Here is a 17,402-nt window from a genome sequence, read left to right on the forward strand (position 1 = left end):
AGGGTTGGGGGCAATTTGCGAGGTGGGCGGATGATGTTTTGGGGGGGGGGATGTGGACAGGTGGTTGGGGTGGGGTCTCGCGCACAGTGTGCTGCTGCCTAGTCTCCTGAACGGGGAGCAGATTTCACAGAAAACTCTGAGCCCCAGAAGAAAATCAATTAACTGAATAATCAATTATCCGAACAAAATAGTGCCCGCCCATCTTGTTCAGATAATCGAGGTTGCTCTGTAGTTATTAAGGAAAGGTTAGACTATTAGCTAGCTATCTAGTTTAATACCTGAGTAACTCTTAAACTGAGTTTATTCCCAATTTAGCTCACATATGCCCAACTACACTTCCCCGACCAAAACACCCACCCAGTCAGGACCCGACTCCCATTACACTCCAAACCTAACCACCCACCACTGGACCCAACACTGCACCACACTGGTCCTAATATACTCTCCTCCCTCCAGCCTGCCCAGGTCCCAAAGTACTCCCACCCACTCCAGACCAAGCCTGTTTTCGTCTGCTGGCAGATCTGATCCTCTCCCTGGCTGTGAACCCCATACCCAGCCCTACTGCCAGACTGCAGCCTGCTTGCCCAATACTGCAGACCTCTGTTGCACCCCCTCTCCAGGACCTGACACCACCATCTCTAATTAAACTCAAAATATTTGACCCACCCCAATCTACTCGAAATAAACCCCTTGCACCTTACCCCTATCCAGTTGGCACCTTATCCTCCTGTCACTTACCTTAGGTATATACATATTGACTGCAAAAAGTGGCAGCACTGCGAAAAAGTGTTGAGCACTCGTACCTGTCAGTTCCAGGGACCCAGGTTCGATTTCCACCTTGGACGACTGTCTGTGGGGAGTTTGCATGTTCTCTTCGTGCCTGCATGGGTTTCCACCGAGTGCTGCGGTTTCCTCCCTCAATCCAAAGACGTGCAGGTTAGGTGGATTGGTCATGCTAAATGTAGGGTCAGAGGGATTGGGGTGGGGGTTGGGGGTGCTATGTCTGGATAGGGTGCTCTTCATACTGTCAGTACAGACTTGATGGGCTCAATGGCCTCTTTCCACTCTATGATTCTAGTTGTCGAAGTGACTCTGATTTTGGATCATTAAATTTCAGAATAGGATGACTAACTGTTATGGAAAAGGTGGCATAACCTGTCCTTCCTTGACTGTTTTATGCTACAAGAGACCTTTCTGAATGGAAGTACAGCTCCACACTTCTGAAGGATGCCTATTAGCATCTCTGTCAGAATTTTGAGAAAGGAATTGTATAAAAAAGGAACAAAGTGACAATCTGAATGAGATTAACGGTTGTCAGAAAATCCAGCACAATTTGTAGTTTAGTTATTTTTCAAACACATACAAGCTCTTAAAAACAGTGTCGACTTAGCACAAATTCAGTTTCAAAAGTATGACTGTCTTTATATTGAGTATGCAACAAATGATTTGGACTGTGTTGGTAAGGTATGATGTGAATAGTGGAGACTTGGAAATCAACCTATCAATTAGTCTCTCCTGTTCTGGGATTCCATCTGGTTTATTCAGTTACAACCACGAACTCCCAGCTCTAGTGAAAAAGTAAAGCAGTGCATTTTAGATCAAATAAAATTGTTGCATGAGTTAAAATTGGTTTTAGAATCCCATGTTATGGAATATTGGTCTGCTTTTGTTTTAGCGCAGCTAATATTCTCTCTGCAATGAGCAATTTCCTGTGGTTTCTTTTAATTCATCAACTTTATGGCTAATCAGGGGTTCACGAATTTACAATATGGAAAGATTCAGAGGGAATTGAGGAGGTTTAGGTTATGTACTTTGAGCTGATATATTGAGGTCAGTACAATTTTTCTTGTGAAAAACCCAATATAGCCTGTGTGAACAAGATATATGTATTGAGCCTTTGTACAACCTTTACTTCTGAAAACTGATCTATATAATTGACAGATTTAGTTTCTTTTGTTACAATTACTTAGCACCTAATTTATTTACATCTGTATTTTTATTTGAATGTAAACACTTACCGCTACCTCCTTCCCATCATTCGTGATGTAGGTCCATTCAACCATGGTGTCTGTATTCACTTCTTCTCTCTTCACGCAGGAAATGCAAGTGAGTTTCATGTTGGTCCCATGTAATGCTTCAGTGTCTGAAGGAACCTCAACACAGACTAACCAACAACAACGGACTGTAAAAAATAGAAGCAGTATCAGTCTAAATTCACCTCAAATTGCATCCCCCCTGTACTAAGTATAAGCTGCAGCAAAGTCACCCTGAAAGTATGCCATATGTTAGGTGAATGACATAATGGTGTCCACTTTTCTGCAATGATGCTCTTCAAAGTCCATTTCAGATAACCCCAATAAACCATTCTGATTATTTTTTCCACACCAACAATCCACAGGGTGTTTTTTTGACACAAGTTCATAATTTGGATAGAATGAGTTGATTTTATCTCTACAGACCCAGATGATTATAACTGTTTACCAAAAGAATTATTTTTAGAGGAAAGAAAGAAAGAAGTAAAGGCTATTTTGGTGAAAAGTTACACAACCTCATAAACAAGAAAAACTTGTTCTTGTCCCTAGGTGCGGTAGCAATGAGGTAAGTTTTTTTTTAATGTCAGCTGCATCTCAGTTGGTGGCAGCCTCACCTCATAATGTTGTAGGTTCAAGTCCAATATTGAACACAGAAATCTAGGCTGACACTCCAATGCAGCACTGTTGGAGGCGCAACCTTTCACATGAGATTTTAATCCAAGGCTCTTTCAACTGGAGATAAAGACCTCAAAGCATTCTAATAGAAGATGACCAGAGCAGTTATACTCTATATCCAGTACATGCTTATCCCTCAGTCATCATCACAAAAAATAGATTGTTTGCTCAGTATCACATTACTGTTTGGTTCACTTTGATACTTGCTGTCATTCTTACATTAAACTAGAGACTACACTTCTAAAACATTTCATTGGACAAAAAGTACATTAAGACATTTTGAAGGCAAAAAGCACTTATATTTTCTCAGACCAAAACATTTTAGAACCATGTGGAGAACAAGTTATGTTAGGCTTGGTAAAATGTGTATTGGTCTTATAGACTATGAGAATTAGGAGTTAATCACAGATAATGAGGAAATGGTGGTCAAAATGAACAAATATTTTGCTGCTATCTTCACCAAAGAGAATAAAGCTAACATTACTGTTACAGGACAGGAGAGAGAAACTTAGCAAAATTGTATTAAGTTGTACTCAGTAAATGGTTGGATTTACAGGCTGATAAATCTCTGGGTACAATGGATTTCATCCTAAAGTCTGAAAAGAGGTTATTCATTAACTAGAAAGTGTGTGTGTTTTTTTAAGGAGAAAATCCTGGATTCTGAAAAGATTCCAACAGACGGGAAAGTAGCATAGTAGTATAATCCCTCTATTCAGGAAGGGAGGAAGGCAGAAAACAGGAGACCATCGGTCAGTTAGATTTGTGCCAGTCATTGGAAAGCTATACTGTGCTCTTGGAAAATCTTTATGTAGTTGGGAAGATTCAGAGTGCTCTTGTCAAAGGGAAATCAAATTTGACTGATGTTTTGGAGTCCTTTGAAGAAGTAATGTGATGTGGGTCAAGGGGAATCTGTGGATTTACTAATCTTGAATTTTCAGAAGGCATTGATAAAGTACCACTTCAAGGATTATTGCACAAAATAACGAGCTCTTTGTGTGGGAGGTAACATGTTATCATGAAAGAAGATTGGCTGCCAGGCAGAAAACAGAGAGAATGCATAAATGATTGTCAAGATGTGATGGGTGAAGTCTGCACATACGTGCTGCGGCCTCAACTTTTTACAATTTACATTACTGACTTAAATAAGGGGAGTAAAAGCATGGTGGCTAAATTTTCAGATGACATGAAAATGGGTAGGGAGGTTAATTGTTTAAAAGAGATACAGTGAGAAGTGTTGTCTTATGTGGTTTACAAGGCAAATCGTATTATCCAAGTGTGTCAGGGTTACAGAACAGAGTGCAGGATACAGTGTTGCAGCTGTCAAGATGGATACAGATGGTCTGAGTGAGTGGGCAAAAATCTAGCAGATGGTGTTTCACATGGGGAAAACAGGAAATTGTTCACCTTGGCAGGAAGAATAAATTTACTTATATGGAGAATGATTGCAGAATTTCAGGATGCAGAGGGATTTAGGTGTTCCAGTGCATAGGTCACAACATGTAAGCACATAGACACTGTACTGAATCAGGAAATCAACTGGAATGCTATCCTTTATTGTCAGAGGAATTGAGCATAAAAATAAGGATATTATGCTTCAGCTGCACAGGGTATAGTGGCATCCGTTAGTCTTGCGAGACTATGGATCTGCGCCTGGGAAGTCTTGCTTCAATCTTTGTTGTTAGAGCAGCATCTGTTGTGGCTGTAGAGGCCACACGGGAGTGGCAGTCTTGGTTGCTGTGACTGCACTTGCAGGTGCTGTCCTCCGGTGTTGTCTTGGTACTGTTTGCTCGGTGGGTGCACTTTTCTTCAATAGCAGGTCTCAGATTCTTTCCTCTTTTTAGACCTCTGTGTAATTCCAGCCTCCAGTGAGAGCGATCGCTTGTAATATCCTCCCACCTTTCAATGTTCATGTTCAGTGACTTCATGTCTGTCTTGCAAATGAAGATGGGGCCATCCTTGTACTTTCTTGCTGGAGGCCAGTTCCCCGTCTGCAGGTCTTTCAGGATCCTCCCATCTGACATGCAGTGTACATGGCCTAGCCAGCGGTGACGGTGTTGGAGCAGGGTGAAGAGGCTAGGTATCTGGGTGTGAGCCAGGCCCAGCCAGCGGAGACAGTGATGTTGGAGCAGGGTGAAGAGGATAGGTATCTGGGCACGAGCCAGACCCAGTTAGCGGTAACGGTGTTGTTGGAACATGGTGAAGAGGCTGGGTATCTGGGCGCAGGCTGGGACCTCATTGTTGGTGACTCAGTCAGTCCATTTGATGTCCAGAATGTTTCTCAGGCTGCGAAGCTGGAAAGCGTTGAGACGCTGCTCTTGTCTGGAGTAGAGGCTCCAGGTCTCACTGCCGTAAGGCAGTGTGCTGAGGATGCAGGCCCCCAGACTGCAACCTTATTGTGTGTCATCAGCTTTCCATCCTCCCAGGCTCTCTTTGTCAGCCTGATAAATGTCAAAGCTGCTCATCCAATCCATCTGCTGATCTCAGAGTCTAGGGAGAGACTATCCGTGATGATGGAGCCAAGATATGTAAACTCGTGGAATACTTCAGCTCGTAGTTCTTGACAGTAATGGCAGAGAGACGCTCAACGCCTTGACCCAACATGTTGGTCTTCTTCAGGCTGATGGTCAATCTGAGATATTGGCAGGCTTTTGAGAAGCTGTCCATGCGGCATTGCAGTTGCTCTTCAGAGTGTATTGCTCGTGCCGCATTGTCTGCAAACAACATTTCCCTCATGAATACTTCAGAAACCTTGGTTTTCGCCCTCAGCCGGTACAAACTGAACAGCCTCCTGTCCAATCTGGTATGGAGGTAGACACCATCAGTTGATGTTCCAAAGGAGTGCTTCTGTGTGACTGTGAAGAAGATGTCAAACAGTGTGGGGGCAAGTGCACATCCTGCTTCACACTGCTGTGAATGCTGAAGACCTCTGCAGAAGACCGTCAAACTAAATGACGCCCTTCATGTGGGTGTGTGGAATGATTGAACTATCCTGAGATCCTTGGGGGGACAACCAATCCTGGCAAGGATTTTGAACAGCCCGCCTCTGCTCACAAGGTTGAAGGCCTTCATGAGGTCGATGAAGGTGACGTAGAGTGGTTGCTTTTGCTTCCTGTACTTCTCTTGTAGCTGTCGAAGGGAGACAATCATGTCCATTGTGGAGCATTCTGACCTGAAAGCGCACTGAGATTTGGGATATACCCTTTCGGCAATTTTCTGCAGTCTGTTCAGGACCACGCAGGCGAAGACCTTCCCAACGATGCTCAGCAAAGAGATTCCCTGTAGTTGTTGCAGCCACTTCTGTCCCCTTTGTTCTTATATAGGTTGACAATGTTTCAGTCTCTCATGTCTTGCAGCACTGCTCTGTCATTCCAGCTCTGGCGCAGTAGTTTGTGCAGGGGATTTAGCAGGACACCGTTTGTGCACTTGCTGGCCTCTGGTAGAATGCCATCCAATCCTGGTACCTTCCCAGTAGGCAGACTGTTGATTGCTTTACTCAGCTCTTCAGCAGTTGGCAATGCATCCAGTTCCTCCATGACAGGCAGGTATTCCATGGCATCTTGCGCGCTGTCCGAGATGCTGATTTCTCTGGAGTAGAGTTTGCAGTAATGCTCCACCCATCTTCATCTGCTTGCCTTTGTCTTTGATGATCTCATCTGTTATGGTTTTCAGTGGGGCTGTCTTGCTCTGGGTTGGACCGATGGTTTTCTTGATCCCTTCGTACACTCCACGGATGTTGCCTGTGTAAAATAATGACTGAATGCTTCCGCATTACTGTAGCCAGTAATCCATTTGTGCAGCGATTGGCTGTTTGATTGGCTTTGCCTCTTGCTGTCCTTTGCGTTTGCAGTGCTGCCTGGGTAGGGCGGTGTTTGTGCTCTAGTAGTGCAACATGCTTTTCCCCAATGACAGCGGTGAACTTACTTGAGCTTGCTTTGACCCAGTCCAGTGTCTTGCCCTATTTTTTCCTGAAGACCTTGAATGCAGTGCTGTGGATAGTATTCCTGAGAGAGTCCCATCTCTGCTGAGCATTTCCTTCTGGTGGGTCTGCAAGGAATGCATCTTCCAGTGACTTGATGAACTCTGCCACTTTGTCTGGGTGTTGAATCTTACTGGCATCGCTGCACTGCTTGCCTGGAGGTTTGGCGTAGTGCACCTTCTTTGGTCGAAGTCTGATCTTACAGCAAACCAGAGAGTGATCTGTGTCGCAGTCGGCACTCCGAAAGAAGTGAGGCTTGAGCACGTTTCTCAGGTGTCGGCGTCTGGCAATTATCAGGTCTATCTGTGTGCCAGTGTTTGGAGCAAGGATGTCACCATGACACTTTGTGCTGAGCTTTGGTCTGGACATAGGCGTTGGTGACAATTCGTGGAGCGTGCAAAGCCCATTGCCCATTGTCATTCATACTGCTAATCCCATACCGCCCCAGGCAGCTCGGGTCAGGAGTCGTGGTCGGCACCCACTCTGGTGTTGAAGTCACCAAGTAGCAGCAACTATCCCTGACTTGGGATCCCCTGCATAATCATTGAGAGCTGGTCAGAGAACCTGTCCTTTGTGTCATGTGTAGAGGGTTGGGGCACAGACATTGAAAAGGTTGACAGGCCCATTGGATGTGTGGAGTCAAATTGAGAAAATCCACTCTGTCCCATTCTCACAAGGCTCCACCATCATCAGCAGCGGGTTCTTCATGGCAAAGTCGACCACGCTCTCTGACCTTGCAATTCTGTGAGGCGTGTCTCTTGGGGTGTTGCGATGTCCACTTGGATTCTCAGCAGTTCATTGTTAATCACTGCTTTCTTGCATGTGTTGCTGATCTCCAGAAGGTCATCTGATATACCAGTGGCCATGGTCTGTATGTTCCAGCATCCTAGTCTGAGTGCTGGCTCCTTAGACTGAGAACATATCGAATGCAGTGTGCAGTTTTGGCTGCTTTGTATAATCATGTAAATGCATGGAAGAAGGTTCAGAAGAGATTTTCTAGATAAACACATGCTGTCTTAAAGATAACTTGGACATGCTGGTCTTGTTTGCGATGGTGTTTGGAAGATAAGAGATGAACTGATTGAAGTTTTAGAGATCCTGAATGATCTTGACTAGGTGGATATGGAAAGGATGTTTCCTATTATCAGTCAGTTCAGTCTGACTGCTCTTGTAAAATTATGAGTCTTGCTTTCAGGACAGAGATCGTGAGAATATTTTTCTCTGAGGGTTGTGTTACTTTGAAACCCTCCATCTCAGAAGACTGTGGAGTTAGGGGTCATTGAATATTTTTAAGCCAGAGGTTCTTATTAGGCAGGGGAGTCTGAGGTTATTGGGAGGAGATAGGAATGTAGAACTTGAAACACAAATAAATCAACCATGATCTTTTTGAATAATGGAGCTGAGTGATCTATTTTTGCTTCTATTTAGTTTATTTGATGTAGAGACAATTTTTACTTTTTTTTTGTTTTAGTCATTTCAACAGATTAATTTTTCCATTGTAGTGCTGATTTTAACATTTTGTTTAGAGTCATTTGGCAGGATTTGTTTTCAAAGCATTGATTTATAAGAACATACATGGATTATTGCAGCCAATCTTTTTGAGATCTAAGCTGTTGCCTCTTTGAATTTGGTAAAGTGAGCAGCTTATTCATTCAATTCATCTTCTTATCAGTCAACGTGTCAACCTTTATCATAACTTGGTTTGTGCATGTTCGGGAAAGTGATATATAATCAGCTAAAGAAAACAAAATTGGAATTGTTTATTTAGTTTGTGGCAGGTCAGCAAATATTGTACAACCCTGTACTCAGAAATTTAGTGTTTCGATTCACTATAGTTCCAATATGAAAGCAGCTTCACAGATATTACCCTTAATGATCCATGTCTAAGTACACACATCTCCTTTACATAAGTTTATACTTGTACTTTTTCATTTCAGTGATCCTCTGAGAGCATCCAGCTTTAGATGTACTTGATTATTCTTTGTTATGTGGGTCAAAGACATCTTTATTTAGAAAATGTGTTTCTTTATTTTCCATTCATATGATGCAATGATGAACGACAGATCTAAATTTTAATATATCAATTTTTGAGCATTCTAAACATGCAAAAGATGTGGAAACATGCAGTTAAATTACTTTAAAATGTTGAATGTTTTAAGTTGTTTTAAGAACATGACTCCAGTTATTTCTTTATATCCCTCTTCAGCTGGTGAAATGCATTTGTAATCTGACCATATCAATATTTTTGTTGTTTATTTGACCATCGTTATTTTTCAGAAATATTTGCTAATTATTTCAAAATTTAGTCATTGCTTCTTTGTATCAATGAGGAAGTAATTGAATTAATTAATACTCCTTATTAATTCCAATGATAGTTTTAAGTAAACATGAGATTGCTAACTTAGTCTACCTCTAATACTTCATTTTGACTCACTCATTTATAAAGATCCTAAACTCCCCCAGAGCAGAATTAAAATTATCAATTAGTTCAGTGTTTTTCTGCACAACTCAGATACTGAGATCTATTAAACTATTCGTTAACAATAAATAGTTTTCTTCTTTCTAATCTTAAATTGAGCCATAACCTGAGTTAAATGCAAACAGACTGTGACTCTCAAATCTTGGGTAATACAATTTCTCAATCATAGCTACAAAAAGTACATGAAATACTTGAGGATAATTTTCCTTTGACAATCTTTCCTTCTCAATAGAAAGGTGTTTGGACTCCCAGAGAGTCTAAACAACTATAGGTAACACACCATCACAATCTGCATTCCATCTGTATTACATCGACAGATGTTTGCTCTCTCCGCAAACGCTTCCAGGCCCGCTAAATGTCTCCAGCATTTTCTGTGTTTGTTTCAGATTTCCATCATCCACAATATTTTACCTTTATTGAAATCTGCATTATTCAACTTCACGTGCAACAGGCTGTTTGTGCCACTAAGTAACCAATTGCTAAAGACAAACATTTAAATGAAAATCTGACAAAATAACATTTTATCACCTTTTTTTAAAATTAATAAATAACTGCTATCTTACCAATTTAATTACCGTGGAATAAATCAACAATCTCTATTACCTTCAGGGAGTTAAACAACCACTGGAGGTTGATTTACAAATAAAATATCACCATAGATTTTGGTCTCAATGTTCATCATTTGTGTCTCTGCAGTTTGCCCAATGATGCTCTTCATATTTCCTTGGCCATAAAGGCTTTCTTCCACTTCTTCATGTTTCATTAATGTCTCTGAACCTTCCTTTCTTGTAATGGAATCAATTTAATATCCTCAGCCTCTCTGTAAAATGTAATAATCTAAACCCAAAATTGTTCACATCAATTCATATTTGCTATCTCTAATCTTTCTCTTAAACCTGTTGTTCAAAATTCAAAATCACGAGTTTGAACTAGGGATGGGCAAAAAATGCTGACCATCCAGCAATGCCCACATCCACAAAATGAATTTTAAAAATAGGAATATTCCATCAAGTTTGTTACCCTGGTTCCTTTATTTTAATAAAGCAGCATGGGAATATATTTATGTCCGTGGCATCAGTCATAGATTTTGGCAAGATTGAAGTGGACAGGAAATCATGTAAAGGCCTCAGCAAATTTTGCACAATTCCTGGTTAATAGACAAAATAAAAAGCAAATTGAAACTCTGGTCTTGCAAGTATCAATCAATACATGCAAAAAACAATACTTAAGGAGGAATAGATTATTTAAGCATTCAAAGAGAATTGGTGTCATAATGTTACAATTAGACTAGCTTTCTTTTTCACAGACCTGGAAAGACACTGCGGATCTTTAAAACTAGTGACTGCAACCAGATGTGAAATTCCTGTCCAGAATTCTGAAGGATGTTTTTGCTGGTGGAAAATGGTATGCACAGGAAGGTAAGCTGAACTCAGCAGGGCCATTTGAACTTAGTGTTAGTTGTAAAAGACCCTATTTTGGTTGTTGTAAGGCTTTAACATTCGGTGTTGGTGTCACAGAGTGAGAGAGTTCAGAAATATTCTTAAGGGCAAATAAGGTCGGTTTAAATGTTATGATCTGAGTTTTTTTTAAAAACCCATGCTCTAAACCTGAAATTAAAACAAAATAAAGTTGTCTGTGACGCTATATTTTTAAAAAAAATAAGTCTGCTGGACTACTTTGACAAACAGGCCATTTGTTGTTAGTTAGTAAGTAATTTGACATGTATTTATGTCATTTCAGTACAGGGATTTATTGACATTTTTGAAGGAACATTAGTATGTATTTATGAATGCTTGGCTGAGTGTCAAAAACTAAAATTAATTCACCAGACAATTCTGAGTTCACAGGCTCAATGATGGCGTAAAGAACCAATTGCAACATTTCTGGAATTTAATGGAGACTCTGAATAGAGGTTTGTTCATTTTTATTAGGCAAATGAGATTTAAAAGCTTTCACTGGTTTTAATGAATGGTAGCTGTGAGTGAAAAGTATATTTGATCATTTGAAGCTTTTTTAAAAATCTCTCATTCTGGAAGCTTGTTATGGTGAATGCTAGTTTTCTGGCTATGGAAGTGGCATGATGTTATAAACGGAAATGAATTGACCTGAAAGGGTCATGGGGTAAAATGAAATGTGGGGAGTGGATGGGATCATTACAAGTAGGTGGGGAGTAAGGGGTGAGAGAGAGCTGGAGGGCCTATAGCTTCCAAAACAATTAGCAATAAATCCCAGAGAAACAAGGCAGGTCTTCTAATCAGCCTGCCTCACTATTCTCCTATACCTGTTGGTTAACTAGGTGGCATTAAGTCAATTCTGTTCCAGCCCCCACAGAGCAGAAACGGGGGCTTCAATAGGGTCTGTAAACAGCGATGGGTCTTCTGGGTTGGGAAATTTGCAAAGTCTGCCCCTTAGTCTAAATGGATATTCTAAAGTAATGATTCACTTGCTCGGAGATATGTGAGAGTCAATCACATTGGTAATTTCCCTTATCTGTCAAATAAGGCTTAATTTTCAATACCCAAAGGCTCAACAGAGTTCAGAATCACACTATATGGGAAACATGACATAAGAACTAAAGCAGGGTGCTCTGTTGTCCTGTGCATTAGAGAATATTGCATAGAAGAGCATGATCATGGAAAGGGCTGATGGGTTAATAGGTTTACAGTGTCTGCTATTATAGGCACTAAGTTAAAGCAACTGACAATGCACCGAAAATATGAAATATAAATCATCTTAGGCTTCCTATGTTTGATTCAAGGATTTAGCATAAATAAGTCAAATTTCTTTATATGTACAGAGCTGAAAAATAATAATTGTCAATGTTCAGCTCATCAGACACAACATTTGGCTCACGTGATTTTCCATTCAGAAGTGTAAATCATGACTGTGAAAGCACAAGAGAATGTGAAGAATAATTATGCAAATGTGAACTGATGGAGGAAAATGTAATGCCATTTATAACACGAGAAAGAAGTTATCAAGTCATATCTGAATATCAGAGAGAGAAAAAAAAGGAAATAATGTAAACGAGAGCAAAAACATATTTTCCATTATTATTATAGTAATCAATAATTAATATTGTAGTTAGAAACATATTTTTGATGTCTGGGTGTTGTACCAAGAAATTAATTTTTCAATTTCAGCAGCTATTTAGAAATAGATGGTTCCAAGACTACTAAAAAGGCTGAGCTAGATTTTTGGTGATTTGGGGAATCAAGGGTGACAGGGAAAGGGCAGGAAAGTGGATATGAGGAATGTCAAATTGAATGGGGGTTCAGGCTTGAGGGGCCAAAAGCCTATGTTCTGCTCATAATTTTTACAGTCTTAAATGGTAATCAAGTCTCCTACATTTATGAAAAATGTTGTTACCTATGAATATAGAGCCACCAATTACCAGAATAAGCAAAGCTTTTAACAAAAATTATAGAGTTTTTGCAACTCATAAAGAAGCTATTTTGTCCACTGTGCCTGTGCTGACTCACCACAAGAACAAACACAGATCGTCTTGCCTTTTCCCCTTAATCTTGCAAATTTATCAATTCAGATAATTATCCAGCCCCTTTATAAAAGCCATGATTGAATCTGTTTTCAGCGCATTCTCAAGCAGTGTGTTCCACATCCTTAGCATTCATTCCATTTAAACTCCTTTAACAGATTACTCATTATGTCACATTTGTGTCTATTGCTATTCACCTTAATTTGAAGTACCCTGGTTCTCAACTCTTCCAGCAATGGGAACAGTTCCTTTCAATCTAATCTCTCCAGATCCATTGACTTTGAATATCTCTACAAAATCTCCTCTGGAGCCATTCTTTTTCTGAGGAGAACTTCAATCATAGAATCAGACAGTACAGAAAAGGACCTTTGACCCATAGAATCTGTGCCATCATCCATCCATGAAACTGAAGACTGTCATTCCTGGTACCATTCTTCAATTTGTCTGCACCTTCTTGAAAGCTTTCATATTCTTTCCAAAATGTGATGCTCAAAATTGAACATTATGTTCAAGTTGTGGCCTAATTAGAGCTTTGTAAGGATTTTGCCTAACTATTTATAAACTAAACAAAAACAAAAATTGCTGGAGAAGAAGTCACTGGGCTCAAAACATTTTCTCTCCACGGATAATGACAGACTGCTGAGTTTCTCCAGCAATTTCTGATCTTGTTTGTTTCAAATCTGCAGTTTTTTGGTATTATTTTAACCTCTAAGAAGCGCAGTTTTCTGTATGTTTTTCTAATCACGCTTCCAACATGATCTACCATATTCAATGTGCTATCTACCTGAATCCGCACACTCTTTGAGCCATGCCTTTAAGATCAGTACTTTATTTTCCAACTATGATTCTAGTTCAAGTTATGAGAATTGATATAACTCCTCAGTGGGATTGTGGGGCCAAATTCAATTCTGTGACAGGGGATAGGGCAGGGAATGATGGTGGCTGCTGTCCTGTGAGACTGAAAGCTTGATGGAGAGGAGATGCAGTTGTTATTATTCAGTCACAGCTCCACAGTAGCCATCATTGTCCCATCTTAGTGCTCACAGCTTCAAAATTTCAACAAGCAATCCCACTTGAGGTTTCGACCTGCACTTTGGGAAACCCTGCTCTCATTATATATTGCCTTTCCGTTCTTCCAAAGTGCATAATCTCACATTGTTCAATATTAAATTCTATCTGGTTCATCTTTCCATTTGTCTTGTAGCAATCAATTCATATAATCTTCATTGTTTTCCATAACATGACTTCAGTATTCTTTGCATTTTTGACATTTACTCTGTGTTCCAATATCCAAGTCACTTTGATACGTTAAAAAAAACCCTGTGATCCTAGCACTGACCCTCGAGATGTCACTGCCCACCATCCTCCAGTCTGAAAGGTGAAGACAATGACCCTGACACACAATTCTTATTTTTAAATCTTCAAAGAGAAATTTGAGGCTCTGCATGTTAGTGTAGAGAAATCAAAATGATAGTCTTTATAAATGCTACCTTATTATACAAAGAAAAGCTTCTGTGACTTGTTCCTGATTAGGAAGCTAAAGTTGTTGAATTAAATCATGAAATAGGTCAGCTTTCTGCTAATTGGCTTACTCAACATTTTAATAAATGAATCAATTTTAGACATTCAGCAACAATTTATCCACTGACCTATAAATACATTTGGATGCTGTGAAATTGTAGAATCAGCTAAATTCTGTGAGGAAGAAAAAGGCCACGTGGTTAGTAACAGAAATACAGTTAGTCCATTTTTGTGCTGAAATCTATGAAAATTGATATATGAAGCTATGCAGTCTGGCCAAGTGTGATGATGCTATGGCTTTAACAGATGTATTTTGCTGTGGGTTTTTTTTCACAAAGAAAGGTTGAGACAGTGGTGCTGAGTGGAGTACTCAATGCCAGTTGAGTAAACAGCTTGTGAGGCCTTGTTTTTTTTAAAAAAGAGGCTAGAACAATGGAAGCAGCCTCAATGAGTGGGGTCAAGATCCCACAGAACCAGAAGTTTTAGTCTCAGCATTCAGCAGTTGCTGGGGTCTCTCTGTTACAACTGGGGTTCTCCTCCTGCTGCTAGAATTGCATGTAAAGCAATCTATTTTACTGAATTTGCCTTTGCCAAGGGTATGTTTATGGGATGTTACTATATTAGAACTGTTAATTAACAGTAGCTAATATATATGTATATTATCTTCTTAAGCATTTTAATAGAGTTACAGTTACGCCGATTCTTTTATTTTTATTTCATCTGTATTTTAACTGAAGTGTAAAAATAGTGTATGTTTTGCTTAAACTCGAACAGCTTGACCAATTGAATTGCGTCTGAAACACAATGCCTAACACTTATTTAAAATAAGAAGAAGGTAGGTTTAGGCTATCTTCTTAATATATTCTGAGGGGGTTTGGTCTGGTCCACAACACAAGTCAGCAATAAATTGGTAAAAGATCTTACTTACTATGTTGCTTTTGTATTAAATATCCAAATTTGAACATAAAGCTTCCAACATGTGAATTTTAAAACAAAAGGCAAAATGTTAGCATTGACCATTTTCTTTGAGGTTTATCAATGTGGAGAAACTACTCAATAATTTTCTGCTTTGTGTATTGTTTACAATTGGATCCTTTTCCTTGAGGTCTCGGCTATAGGAAGGTCCAACCCATAGCACCATAACCTCTGCTGCAGGTAGGACAAGGAGGCTAGTCTGGAATCCACCTTAGCTGAAACTGGGATTGCACCATATGCTGTTGATACCAGTCTGATCCACAAAAGATCCATCCAACTGAGTTAAGCATCTACCCCAAGGAGTCTGAGTTGTTATAGCAACAAGCACTTAAACATGCATGCTGTAGCTTGGATCTATTACAGCTTTGGCATAGGTTCCAATTTATTTCTGCCATTTGGCTGATCAGGAATGTCTCCCACTCCTACCACCTGCCATCAGTGAATGTTGGAAGGTTTCACAAGTTGATACTCAAACTTAAACAATTTGGACTAAGAAGAAAGAGTGCTGATTGTTTGCGAAGTTGACTCTGATTGGTTGGCCCATTGCCATAGGGAAAGTAACAGAGAAATAATAGCTTCACAGAATTCAGAAAGACATAAGATTAACTTATTCCTTCTGTTTGTGGGCATCAGGACACTGTACATCAGGGCATATTATCTTTTGAGAGATCATCTTGAGAGTTTCTCAAAAGTTATTCTTTTGATTTTCAGGATCTACTTTTTCAGCCTCACCAGCTCAATTATTTGGTGATGCATTCATGTAATAACAATACCTTCTGCAGATGTCATAGTTAGTGCATTTGCACCAGATATGTACAAAGCTGGAACATTTTAATCAGACGATTACTACCATTTTCATTGCACCTCAGATTAAAATCTAATAAATGACACAAAGTTTATTTCAATTAAATCTATTACATTCTGAACATACACTGCTTAAAGCTTCAGATTTCTCATTAATTTCCAAGGAATTCATTATCTTAACGATTCTGTTTTCCTGGTACGTAAGAGAGTTATCCTTTGTTTACAATAGAAAAAAAAACTGTCTTTTGCAGCTTCCCTCTCCCACAACTTTACCGCTACCATTTTGAATGCTCCCATGCCCTCACCTTCCTCTCTTCTCCCTTGCAGCTTCCTGCTCTCCCCCTTTGCAGCCTAACCCTAACACTAACCCTCCCTTGCAGCCTCTTTCTTCCTTCACATCAGACACTTAACCCAACCTCAGCCCCTTGAAAGCATAAGGCTTCTTCACCAAACACCCATCTCCCTCCCAACATTGGCAGAAGAGATTTTCTCTCTCATCATTCCCCCCCCCACCCCAACACACACGCACACACGCGCATGCGCACGCATGCACACACACACACCCTGGATACAAAATAATTCCTCCCTGCCCTGTGTACAACAAAAGTCTTACCTGTCCCCACAACAAAAGGCATTTACCAATGCCACCAGGAAAATGGCTTCCTTCTTATCCTTTCCTTTACCACCATCACTGCTGCCTACTTAGTTTGCTTACTTTCCTTTTCTATTCACTGTTCTGCTAAACAAATACTATTTCTTGCTTCACTTTAATGCAACAGAACTAGCCAGTGATTGGGGCAGAATCCCTTCATATCATGTTAGCTGCACTTATGGGGAAGACTTGCCTGATTGGCCATCCATGATTGAAATTGCCTGGACATTTCACTACCTACTATGTATTCAGAGTGCTGCTATGTATGAATGTATGTCACTTGGCAAGCGTCAATGAGCCATATTATCAGCTCGACTGATTAACTTAAATTGATTGTTCATGCACTTACTAGCACAAGTTGGATTGTTTTTCAGTTGGCCTTTGAATTACCCAAGATCATGGATAGTCTACAATTCATCTTTGAGTTCTCTGTGACAATGCCATGCACAATGAGAGTTGATTTGCCAACCAAACAGAATGCTTTTCTTGTGTAATAAAGTTGCTCATATATTTTGAAATTTGTTATTTTTACATTTGTTCTGATGAATGCAATATGAACATCTTCAGCAACATGCACCTCTTTTCTGCAATATTAAAGAGAGAAAAAATTGTCCTATTATTTTGGATAACTGAGATACAGTGAAAAGTATTGTTTTGTGTGCTATCCAGACAAATCATACCTACATAAGTACATCAGGGTAATAGAACAGAATGCAAAATATAGTGTTACAGCTATAGACAAAGGTACAGAGAAACATCAAGTCTGATATATGGGAAGTCCGTTCATAAGT

At 39.8% G+C, this 17,402-nt stretch overlaps 1 protein-coding gene across 5 annotated transcripts in view; it reads right to left on the reverse strand.

Moving 5' to 3' along the window:
- The window catches only part of scn3b (sodium channel, voltage-gated, type III, beta), a 45,513-nt gene that overhangs the window by 22,856 nt on the left and 5,255 nt on the right, over window positions 1–17,402 (reverse strand). For all 5 annotated transcript variants that reach the window (XR_006309382.1, XR_006309381.1, XM_043676788.1 and 2 more), the window contains exon 2: window positions 2,019–2,182. Coding sequence is in view for 3 of the 5 variants with exons in the window: in XM_043676788.1 (XP_043532723.1) it covers window positions 2,019–2,182 (164 nt within the window). In the remaining 2 variants the exon portion in view is untranslated. The remainder of the gene's footprint in view (window positions 1–2,018; window positions 2,183–17,402) is intronic.

This window comes from Chiloscyllium plagiosum, chromosome 35 (genome assembly GCF_004010195.1).
Source record: "Chiloscyllium plagiosum isolate BGI_BamShark_2017 chromosome 35, ASM401019v2, whole genome shotgun sequence".
Lineage (NCBI taxonomy): Eukaryota > Metazoa > Chordata > Chondrichthyes > Orectolobiformes > Hemiscylliidae > Chiloscyllium > Chiloscyllium plagiosum.